Genomic DNA, 12415 nt, shown 5'->3' with positions numbered 1-12415 from the left:
TGATAATTGACACAGGTAGCATTTGCTATTTATTTGAGTTTTTTCCGGTAAAAATGATTTATTCGATGACCTGAACTTCAAACACGGTGTAGAGTGATTTTTACTTTGACTCATTCATACATAATTTGAAATTTTTGATAGTTTATATTTCGGCGGTTCGGTCTGATAATTTCTATGACGTTGTGCAGTAGTTAATTTTATGCTTGTGACTTTTAGGTTTTTCTTCTATCTGTGAAGCTCATAGTGAAAGTTACGAAGCATGCGATTTCGTCAACCCCTACCAAACAAGCTTGCACTATCAAATTTATTAAAATGTACAATCCTAAGACCAAAATTTTCATGTGTTCCAATTTTTCATCAACTTTCAGGTTAACAAAGTAAATACATACAAGTTTACGTTTCTTTAAGGTTTTTGTTTTCATTCACGCCCAATCATTGTGAAATAAGCAACATAATCTAAGTTTCTGTAGAAAGACGAAAAGAGAGGTAACATTTACATTTACATTTACATTGCATAGTGATGATAGTAGATCAGATGTGTTATTCTAATTTAGAATATTATATTTTTTTTCATTTCCAATCCCGTGAATGGTTTTTCTTTGGTTTTTTTTTAAATGGAAGTGGCTAAAAATGCTTTATGTTTTAGTGCTTATGGTTACTTGGGTACGATAAGGTTCCAATCAAGTGTGATCAGTATGATAACAGATTCAACAATTATAATTCAAACTTACGGAACTTCTTCAAAAATTTTATCAAAAAGTAGAAGTTCAAAAATCATTTTGTTCCAGATAGGAACTGAAAGAAAGGTGAATACATTGAACAGAAACTGCAAATTGCTTCGAGAGGTTGTGAACAAGCCAGTAAATTTACAACATTGCCTATTTGGTACGGGTACAGTATGGAGAACAGTGCTACAAAGGAGGAAATGGAATCAGGATGCAGGAAGTGGGATGCAAATAACACAACACTTGTTTATGGCTGCCATCCAAGTGCCCAACAAAAGCACTCTGGAGACATAACGACGGCGTATTTACCTTTATAATGGAAATTCATTAAAACCGAAAGTGCTTTATCTTTTATTTTGCGCGCAAGACATGAGGAGAGAAAATTCGTTGGACGATGATTAAAAGAAATTATTCAGTTGTTTATTCTTGAAGGAATTGTGCTCGTTTTTATTTTGTTTTCGAAGCATTTCAACCAAAAATTTTCATTGTACCAAAATTTTATTAAAAAAGATCTCGTAGTCTCACAATATTTATAAAAAGTCCATCATTGTTGTTTTTCGTAGCTTAAACTCCTTTAGTTTTGGTACAAGTTTTCAACTTTGTTGCCCCATGACAAATCAGTCATCCAAAGGATGGATGATAAGACGCACCTGACATTGAAAGCTTGTTCATTTTAGCACCTCTTTGATGAACATTTGCGCCTGGGCAACAGCTGATTGAGATTGATGTATTTTGTCGCCGGTATTTGGAGATCGTCATCAGTGAATGATTCATATTTCAAAATCGTGCTAAACTGTTTTGAACTATTTTTTGATTTATTTTAATCTGAAGTCGGCCAGCTGATGCTGCTGACTAATTTTGTTAATTTATCAGGTTCGAAAGCTTTAATTGAAATCTCCAATAACAACACTGTTTTCAATCCTTCAACTTTAAGGCAAAGCTTGAGGGTTTCATACAGTAGCATAGAGCAAATGAAAACAGAAAAAAGTCCTTTTTGCTTCGCTCGTTATGAAGTCGTGGAAGCTGCCGATAACAGCGAATACCATCATCAGCGATGGCCTCTAGAGGATATTCGTACAAGGTAAAACTCTATAGACTAAGCGAGGCACCCAACGGTTGGAAAAGTTTTCCCGCTCATCCGATGTTTGCTTTTGTAATTACGTGATGATTGATTTATTTGTGCTTCGTTGATTGGAAAAATTGTACCCCGGCAGAAAAGCTCCTTTTTGTATTGAATATGGAAAGTGGCAATCCATCACTGCCACAAGTGCCGACCTTAAAATAGTGTGGAGGCATTCAATATGGTCCCAAAGATAACGGGTTCAAGTTTTGTAGAGAGCTCCTGGAAGTCACTTCACAAAGACGATGAAAACGAAATTTTAATTTAGGATAAGACATCTTTCATGCAAAAAAGTCAACTCTTAACCGATCTAAACCGTTCATTGAATTACATGATTCGTTAAAAAATGACAAAAATATTTGCATGTCCTTTACTGTAACCTATAAAGAACGGACCATGACCGTCAGACAGGTTTTATTGCATTGACATATCTATATGTATGGACAGTGTTCGTGTAACGATAAGGAGCAATGTTTGCAATCCTGTGAAGGTTTTGTAAACCAGGTGAAAAGAGGGCATGGTCAATGAACGGATGAAAATTTCGATACATCACCGGTGATTGTAAGTTGTATGAATCAGATTTTTTCTTGTAAAAAAAAATAATTTGAAGAAATTTTGTTTTTCTTAGATTAAATTCAATCCAAGCATAATTTTAATTTAATCTAAAAAACCTGAAATATTGAAATTATTGTATTTTCAATTCATTTTTGCGTTCTTGACGATTTTAATTTTAGTCCTAGATTTTTTAAAATTGGAAATGAGTCCATCAAAAAGGTTAGATTGACAGAGAAGCTAAAGAAAATGAAAAAAACGCTTTTTATTTCGAAAATGTCGAAAAAATGCCGATCATTCTTCCTTGATAGTAGGGTGATTTGCCAATCGTTGAACAGCTAAGCACATGATTTTGTTTTTTTATGCAGTAATCCGGTTCTTTTAATCGAATTCGCTCATTTTTTTATCGATGGTACTCATATAGGCTTGATCAACAAGATCCATAAGATAAAATGCTCGAAAAAAGTGGCATCGAAATTTAAAAAATAATTAAAAACAGGCTGTTTTTGTCCAATAGTTGTACATTCAAATTTGATGTCGTTTACAATGTTATCAAATTTTTTTCCAATAGTTGCACATCTTTAAAGTCTTTCAAAGGCTCATATTTAAAACGGAGGCTATTTATGAGAACCAATCCATTTTGGAATGGTCCCTTTTGAAGGAGGTCGTCCATATGAAACGTTCGATGCCCACTGGGAAAATTTGGACCCATAAATCCAAAAAAAATCGAAGCCAAGAGTTTCAGAGCCTGGAATAGTACCTACCTTACGTGAAATTTTCTCAAAAATTCACCCATCTGATCAGAGTTTTATTTGACCTTGTTTACCCAGTAATCAGCTATTTCTTTATCTGACCTTCCAACATAACATTTTAAATCATTGCAAACGAACTTATAGGTTTTTTTAAACGCTCAATATTTTAAATGGACCATTTGCTGATGAAAAGATAATTGGACAAGATCTGTTTTGCCCCCCTTTACCCCTATGAAGAAGATGTCTTTTTTTTTTAAATAATAGCATTTTGTCTTACTTGGAAGTTGATTTTTTTAACATACTGAATATCAATTAAAAGCTTAAGAATGCAAAGCCCAAAGCTTCAAATCATTCCACTGCTTATGCCCAAGATATGCAGTTTTGAATAAGAAAAGTTTAATTGATTGAATTTTTTTACGTGAAAATGGTAAAATTTGTAATGAATGTTACTCCTGTAGCATTTCATCAATCTTCATGTAACATTCACATCACATTTAATGTTTCCCAATATAATTTCAGCTGATTTGATGATTTGTTGATTTGGCTGTTTTGATCAAATTCAGTTTCACGAAATTATGTCTGTGTTTTTGAGTAGTAAGTCTAACCCGACGACAGATTTGAACTTCTGATAAAATACCCCATCATCTTCAAAATAAATCTGATATAAAAGTAGTTCCCCATAACCAAGGCAGTTTAACTGCCTTAAGGCTACTATTAAGTTCTTCGAGTAGTTTAATAAAATCAATACTTCCATTTGAAGATTGGACGATAAGAAAAATATATTTTTTTTTAACTATGAAGAGTTTTTGGTCATAATTAATTTCAGAATAATAGAATTTGTATAAAAAGGAAGGCACTAAAGGCTTCAAATATCAACAATTTTTTAAATCATATTTAAAGTGTCTTTAAATTAAAGTTCAGTTATTGAAAATCAACATACATTACGTGAAAACAATATGAAAATTATTAGTGAAAAATAGTTGACCAGAGCACCGAAAATACGAAATCACTTCTTAAACGTAGTTTTCCACTTTAGCAGAAAAAGGGAAACATGTCAAATAATACGTGACGTATTTTTCGAAAATTTTCAATCCCACTCACACCTAAATCGTATGAGATTTTTAATTTAAATCAACAAATAGTTACAATCCACCTTTCTTTCGACCCCTCCCCCCTAGACGCGATACGTTTTATATTGATCCCTATTAGACAATCCGAGTTTTATCAGTAGCATGTAATAAGTTAATTATTGCATCTTATCGAGCGTAATAAATAGCTATGTAGGCAGCTAGAGATTAAATTGATGTACAATATTCGGACAAGAGAAGATAAGGCGTACCAATTGTTGTAAAATCCGTTATTTTCTCTAGTTCTAGAGGGATCGTAATTTTTTTCTCTCTAGAAATCATGATTTGAAAAAAGTCCAACAAACGATTCATAATGAAAACCGATACGAAAAATGTTTTGTTTTGACGTGAAACCTTATTTGCCGTTTAAGGAACTTTCAGGTTTTGGTTAACAATTTAACAAAAGCCGCGCGAAAAAAACAAAAAAAAAATAAAACTATCGTTATATGCCTAATTTACAGCAGAAAATGTTGTACTAAGCCTCATTTTATCAGTAAACATACCAAAAAACATGATTCAATATTATTTTTGGGAAAAATTTGAAAGACGCCTGAAATATTGACAATTTCAGTCATCCTGTGCAACGATTGGCAAATCGCCCTACTCATGCATGAATTTTCTGGGGCGCGACGCGTATTGCGGATGCGTTGTGGGTTATTGCATATCGCGGTTTTGCCGCAAGTGTTTGCTTTGAGCAGCACGGGATCTTCAAGCAGAACCAGTTCGGTGGGAGGTTCGTTAAACGCCACATTGAATTTTAGTTCGATTTTTTCTAATTAAGTGGAAAGTATAAAAAGGAATACAGAATTGGAAGAATTTATAAAATTTAAGGAGATTATTTTTGAATATTGAAGCAGCGCTGTACTCTATATTAAATAAGATATTATTTTGTTAATATGTATATTTTTGAAGATTTTAAGATTTAAAAGTTTTCATTATAACGGTTTTTTTTTCTAGTTCATTATCATTAATTTGACTGATCTACTTGTATGCAGTGGTTCCAAAAATGTACACAAATTAAGTAATAATGATAGTGTTTACTAATGACCTGAGAGCTGTTTTAAAAAGTCGGTAGAATATTAGAATTCAAGGCTTTCAAATATAGAACTTTTCAGATACAAACTTAATCATATCGTTTACGAAGCTAAATTCCACGGGTAATTTTGAGCTCCAGGTATAAAACTTCATCGTATCGTATTTCAACTTTATTTCATTGATTAAATATTTTACAGAAAATAACAAAAGATAAATTTATTGATTTCAGAAGGATATATCTTTATTATTTTGCTTAACTGGTGGTTGAAATCTTGCATTGAAATTTAAAATCATATTTCGTAATTCAAAATCGGATGAAAATTCAAGGAATTATGCTTTCTTTACCAAAACAGTAATTTTTGGATTTTTTTTTATAGTTTAACGAATCGCAGTGTACAAATCTTAATACAGGAAGAATTAAACATGTTAAACCTCACTTGCCCCAAGTCAAAGTTTATTATTAGCTAACTAGTAGATCACATGCCAAATTCCAGAACCAGAACATTTAGAACTAAAATATAATCTTTGAACTTAAATAACTTTGATGAATCTCGTTCATATTGGCCACTCTGAAGATTTGTTTTCACAAACTCCTTTAACATTTGCCATAATTTTAATTCTAAATGTTGCCAGTTCGTCATTGTTTCTGTTTTGTAACCATCTTAAATGTTTTGGAGGGAAAAATTGTAATTATGACTAATAGGAAAATAAATTGGTCGCGATCAAGATCAGAGGTGTTTTCCTAAACCATCCCGCAGGTCTGCCCAAAAAAACTTTTTTGTTTTTAGTCCAATCGTGTTGCAGTCGTCGTCTGAAATATTTTTGTCAACTTAGGATTTAAGAAAATCAATCATAAAAAAAAATAGACTAGTGAAGAAAAAAGTTATTAATAAAAAACCATTTTTTTTCCTCCCTAGTATAAAACCATAAAATCCTATTCATGTTTGAGACTCAAGCATCCCCTCCCCATCGTCATATCTTTTTGAAATTTGCCATGTGACCTTCTGGTAAGTTTTTAATCAATTTTTGCTGGGAGCGACTAAAATTTATCATGTGTAATTCAGATCATACCAGATCAGATAAAATCAGTTTTTTTACATGTTTTCATCGAATCTGTAAATGTCGATACAACTTAATTGTCTATAAAAAAAAATGCATTTTTCATTATTTTTTCTATCACAACTTCACTTATATCATATAACACTCTTGATCGTACGCAAAAATGATGTTTGAGATGATCAATAGCAAGTTTATTCACCTTTAATACTAAAAAAGGAGCTTTAGGATTTATGGTCTGCAGTCCGAGATATTGTTATATAAGTACAAGTACTTAGTTTATTTTTCCAGAATTAAATTATTGGAGCATAACTTAAAAACTGTTCTACTGAGATTTTTTTTTAATGTTATTTTCAGATTCATCGCCTGATTTTATATTAATAACTTGGGTCAGTCGATGAAGTTCACGGTTTCTTTTTTTTAAATTTCGTATACTAGTCCAATCAATCCAAGAGGTTGGTTTTCATTAATCACATTTTCCTTCCTTGGTTGATTACCTTTTATGGTTGATTTTCTTTAAGCTCAAACAAAATAAAATGCTTCGCTCGAAGACCACATCACGATTGGAGTTTTAACATTAAAAATATTGCAGGAAAGAGATGTCAAATTGATTCTTTTATTCCGATATATTAAGATTTATGCACCAGTCTTTTTTTTTGGGGAAAATTTTATAACTTGAGCATAATTCAAAAACTGTTATGCTGCGATTTTTTTTAATTACAATTTGAATTATTTTCAATTAACTTAGCTCAAAATGCTGTAAATTTAATTGTTTATCTTAATTTAGACTTGAATAGATATTTAGAAAAATTGAATCTTATTGCAAAATCACCTATTATAAATTAAAGACACTCAAATCAAACAAACAAAAACAAATTTAAGTAAAAGAGTTATGAATGATTTTAATTCACAAGAATAAGAATCTTATTAAATTGCGATAGATATTCATGGATGAAGCAGTTTGAGAAAAAAAAATCTAAAACTGGAATAAAAATTTATAAATTAAACTTGTCCACTATTAACATTTTACGTTTTTAGCAGTAGCTTCAAAAATAAATTTTCGTTATCCCTGAGAAAAAAAAGAATTGTAAATATCGTTTCCTCTACTGATGTGAAGAGGATCAATATAATGATCACAAGACTATATTAGAAAAAAAAAACCAATCTAAAACATATTCATGTGGTAAAAGGAATTATTTTATGCAAGTTTCCATTAATTTCTAAAAGTGTCTGTGGCCGGGCACTACGAATCACTTCACTTAAAATGGCAAAAAACGTAAGGAAATGATTCATTTGCACGGGTTTTCGAGTACGAGTTTTTGAATACCGAACATCTAATGAAGAGTTTCATAAAAGTTTTCTGGCAATCGATATTAAAACATTTGTTCCGAAAAATCTAAAGAAAATTTGTCGATAACCGAACATCAAAATTCAAAATTTGTTAGAGGACCAAAATATTTTCGATTTTTAATCCTTATCCTGCTGATCATTTGAGGGTGCTATAGAGGTGAATAAAAAAAAATTTCCAGTTGAAATCCTGTATAATTTTGAATATATTCTTTTAAAGTCATAGAAAAGTCGCATATTTTTTTAAATTTTATAATATTTTGTTTGAACTTCCGCTTTTTTATCTAACAGGTACTGTAGTCGACATACCAACCATGACGATTATGTGCAATTCACATTTTACAACCCGAAAAAACAAACCGCAATACAAATGCAACGTTTAGGCGATGCCTATGATTTGTTTACCTATACAGATTAGATTATCATATTTCGAACAATATATCAGGCTGTATTTACTTTATTTCCATGGTGTTAAAACTTCATTAGGATAATTCGTTTTTAAAATATCAATGTTTCGGACCAAAGGCGAAAATTTTTAAATAATTCAAAAATTAAAAAAGGTTATATTTATGCTTTTATATATTTCGATTGTTTTCAACTTTAAACTTTAAACCACTGACAAAAAAACATCGAAATCCATTTCCAGATTAGTACCTAATACAGACAAATTTTCAGAATTATCAAATAAACCTTCATAGTATACATATAAGAAGTAAAGATTTAGCGATTAAAATGTATATACCTACTTCAAATTGTATCCTCGATACCAAATAATCAAAAAAAAATTTCACATCCTAAGCAAAAAAATTAGTTTAAAATTCTTCAAACAATCCGGAATCAACCAAAATTTATTTTGAATTGTAAAAGCTTTCTCTACACATGTTTTAGATCTAGCTAACAGGAAAAAGCGCTTATATCTGCTTAAATTTGCAATATTAACTGAAAGAGGTTTTGGGTTAAGGTTTTAAATCGGAGGTTTTATGGCCATCAAGAAACACCAATTTTTTTTTCAAAATTAACGTTTTAGGGACACTAGCTCAATAAAAAGTTTTTTTTATTTCTATTGGAACAGCACACATTTCAATTAGGAAAAAAAAATGCTTTCCTCTGCCCTTTGGCAAAGTGTAGTTATCTGCAACACGCAACTAGCGAAAGCAGCAGCTTTTTGCATCACGTACTCCCACGATCCGGAAATATAGATGCCATAGTACCTTACTATCTTCCCAATATGCTACGTGCTAAAGTTACAACGAGCAGATAATAAAAAATAGACAGGAAGGCGATACTTACAGGGTTGCAACTTTTGGTTCGATATGTACTTTTCCAGCTTCCTCCGGAGGATCAATTCTGCCCCGTACCGGCCCTGGCTTCCGTTGTCCACCAGCAGGAAGTACGCGTGACGATTGTTCAGTACAGCTAGTTTGGAACTGAAATACACATGTGAGGGAAAAGTTTGCAGTTTAGTGCAAAATTACTAACGACGGAGAATTATCTAGTGAGTACAGTACTAAAATACAGAGTAAGTAAGTTCTATTGTTTTTGAAAACCTTAATGGAGTGCAGCTTTACTTTTTTTAAACAAAATTTCAAACGAAACGAATTCAAACACATAGATCAAATTTTAACTTGTTGAAATGTATATTTTCATATTAGAAGTTTTATCTTCTTCACTATAATTTTGATATTGATATTAATACCTTCTAAAATGTATTAGAAATGATGAATTAAGTTCAGCGTCATGGGTAAGAAAATCAAATAAATCAGTCAATTGATAAATCATAATACTTAATTGTCAAAATTATCGTATGATGTTATTCCATCAGTCGAGCAAGGTGCGATAAAACCAAACACTCAAACTTAAACGCGCTATTTTCCCAAGGCCAACGAAAAAAGCCATAATGTGAGAATAAGTGGCCGCTAATAGTCCACCTCACGGTTGAATGGAGTTTGCGGAATAATGCAGAACTATGAATAAAATATGCTCCCTTCAACGGGAAACGCACGATTTAGCAGAAACCGTTGCTAGCCAGTATCATGTGAATTATTAAGATTTGACCTGAAGCTCAACCCCAAAATGAGATTATCTCAATTTTGTGAAGTTTGTATGTTTGAGTTGGATATGGTATGGTTAATTTCAAGTAGAGCGATTTAATATCACTGGGCATAAAGCTAGCAAACAATCCTCTGAAAAAAATATCTTCTTATAAGGAGAAGAAGATATCTGGACGAAACCAGACTCTATTAGAAGAGTATTAGCCTATTTCAAGATGATAGTCTGAGCCAACTTTTATAGTAATTGTCCTTCTTACAATCTTATGCCTAACAAATTGTTATTATCATTTTTTCCGATTATCTTCTGTTCAAAACGCAGGTTTCAGTGATGGAATAGAGTTAATCTTTAATCGTTTTGTTCGTCAAGTCCTAAAATAACTACTTATAACATAAGCGATAGCTATTTACATTATTCACTGAACTGATATCCTCATTTTCGTGTGATATTCTGAGCCAACCACTCAGAATATTTGGCAACACTAGTGAGTTACCACGAACCTAAATTGAGTTGTTTGGCTTCACAGTGTGATGATGTAAACATTTGTACCGTGTTGTGTTTACCATCATCAGCTGTCATCATCAATCATCACCGCTATTGTTTCAATTGCGAATTGACTCAAAGCATGCGGAACCAAAACAAACTGTTTTGGTTCCGCCGATGGGTCGGCAGATTTCCTCTGCTGAAAACCGTAAGTCTCAACATCTTTATTACACATGTTTAGTTGAATTTCAAATTAAAAATATAGTGTGAATTATTTTGCTTACATAGTATGATTATGTTCTCATAAATCTTCAACAAGTTGGTAGTGTGCTAAACCTTGAGCTGAACGATTGAGCTTAACAAGATGCTTACTGGAGAAAAACTCATCAGAACTGTCGCTCAAGTTTTTCAAATAAATTTAGGTTAACGGTACTTACCGAGGCGAACTTATACTATGGCAGGGAACGTCCCGGTTATGGCCCAACAGCTCATGGTTACGCTCCACGATTCCCCAGGGCGCGATTCCGATGCTGACGACCCGGCCAGACCGCTGCTGTCCTTCCAGTAGCAAAGCATCACCGACCTGTTTCGTGACCCCTATTGGAAAAAAAAAACGAACAAAAAAAATACACAGGGTTAACATTCACTACTAAGATCTATCGAGCAGTAACAGCTTGCAGCAATTACGAAACCATAGCTCTCCTGTGTGTCGAAAGAGCTCTCTTTGAGTATGTTTCGGGTTTTTAGTTGGCCCCACAACTCGAGCAAACTTTCTAATCCAGCAGAAATGCTTCAAAGTGTCTATAAAATGGAGAAAAACTGGTTATAATTGGACGTCAAACTAACCTATATTGGAAAAGTTTTTAATTTGGGATCGTTCAAAAACTCACAAAACAAGTCCACGTGACTGAAACACGTTGTTGGCAGAAATATTCTATCATCATATCGGGGGAACGTGAGGAGAGCCACCTCACTTCACCCTTCATTGAGCTACAAAGAGCTCGAAACAGCATCAGGTGAGCAAAACTGTGCCGAAAGGAGAGCTTCAACTTTTCGTTTCGTTCATAATAGCATTATTGCAGTTTTGCATCACAATTTTATGACACTTGCTCGAATAAATATATACAATCATCGATGGCCTGGAACCAACAGGTACGTAATGAAATTTGACAATTTTATCGATAACTGAATATCGGTTATGGAAATTGACTACAATAATTTGAACTGTGGCAACGTCCCGTGATTCAATATTTTGCCAAATAAAGTCAACTTTCGGTGTTAAGCTTGTATGCCATCTACAATCTACATACATTATGTATGATGTCCTCGACCAACAAATCCTTTCGTAGAAAATAAGGCAAACAATTTTCGTTATTCATTATAGATTCTATCTTCCATCTTCTATCTTCTATCTTCTATCTTCTATCTTCTATCTTCTATCTTCTATCTTCTATCTTCTATCTTCTATCTTCTATTTTCTATCTTCTATCTTCTATCTTCTATCTTCTATCTTCTATCTTCTATCTTCTATCTTCTATCTTCTATCTTCTATCTTCTATCTTCTATCTTCTATCTTCTATCTTCTATCTTCTATCTTCTATCTTCTATCTTCTATCTTCTATCTTCTATCTTCTATCTTCTATCTTCTATCTTCTATCTTCTATCTTCTATCTTCTATCTTCTATCTTCTATCTTCTATCTTCTATCTTCTATCTTCTATCTTCTATCTTCTATCTTCTATCTTCTATCTTCTATCTTCTATCTTCTATCTTCTATCTTCTATCTTCTATCTTCTATCTTCTATCTTCTATCTTCTATCTTCTATCTTCTATCTTCTATCTTCTATCTTCTATCTTCTATCTTCTATCTTCTATCTTCTATCTTCTATCTTCTATCTTCTATCTTCTATCTTCTATCTTCTATCTTCTATCTTCTATCTTCTATCTTCTATCTTCTATCTTCTATCTTCTATCTTCTATCTTCTATCTTCTATCTTCTATCTTCTATCTTCTATCTTCTATCTTCTATCTTCTATCTTCTATCTTCTATCTTCTATCTTCTATCTTCTATCTTCTATCTTCTATCTTCTATCTTCTATCTTCTATCTTCTATCTTCTGTCTTCTATCTTCTATCTTCTATCTTCTATCTTCTATCTCCTATCTTCTGTC

The 12415-nt window shown here is 32.4% G+C and overlaps 1 protein-coding gene across 19 annotated transcripts in view; it reads right to left on the bottom strand.

Moving 5' to 3' along the window:
• LOC129755058 (transient receptor potential cation channel trpm) overlaps window positions 1–12415 on the bottom strand; it is a 423280-nt gene that overhangs the window by 86032 nt on the left and 324833 nt on the right. For 15 of the 19 annotated variants that reach the window (XR_008739153.1, XR_008739150.1, XR_008739152.1 and 12 more), the window contains 3 exons: window positions 10684–10843; window positions 9005–9141; window positions 1035–1073 (listed from right to left, as the gene is read on the bottom strand). Coding sequence is in view for 14 of the 19 variants with exons in the window: in XM_055751377.1 (XP_055607352.1) it covers window positions 1035–1073; window positions 9005–9141; window positions 10684–10843 (336 nt within the window). In the remaining 5 variants the exon portion in view is untranslated. The remainder of the gene's footprint in view (window positions 1–1034; window positions 1074–9004; window positions 9142–10683; window positions 10844–12415) is intronic. The other 4 variants (XM_055751369.1, XM_055751373.1, XM_055751374.1 and 1 more) reach the window with 1 other exon arrangement.

The sequence above is a fragment of the Uranotaenia lowii genome, chromosome 3 (genome assembly GCF_029784155.1).
Source record: "Uranotaenia lowii strain MFRU-FL chromosome 3, ASM2978415v1, whole genome shotgun sequence".
NCBI lineage: Eukaryota > Metazoa > Arthropoda > Insecta > Diptera > Culicidae > Uranotaenia > Uranotaenia lowii.
The sequence above is the reverse complement of the archived record's forward strand: the minus strand, read 5'-3'. Positions and strand labels throughout refer to the sequence as shown.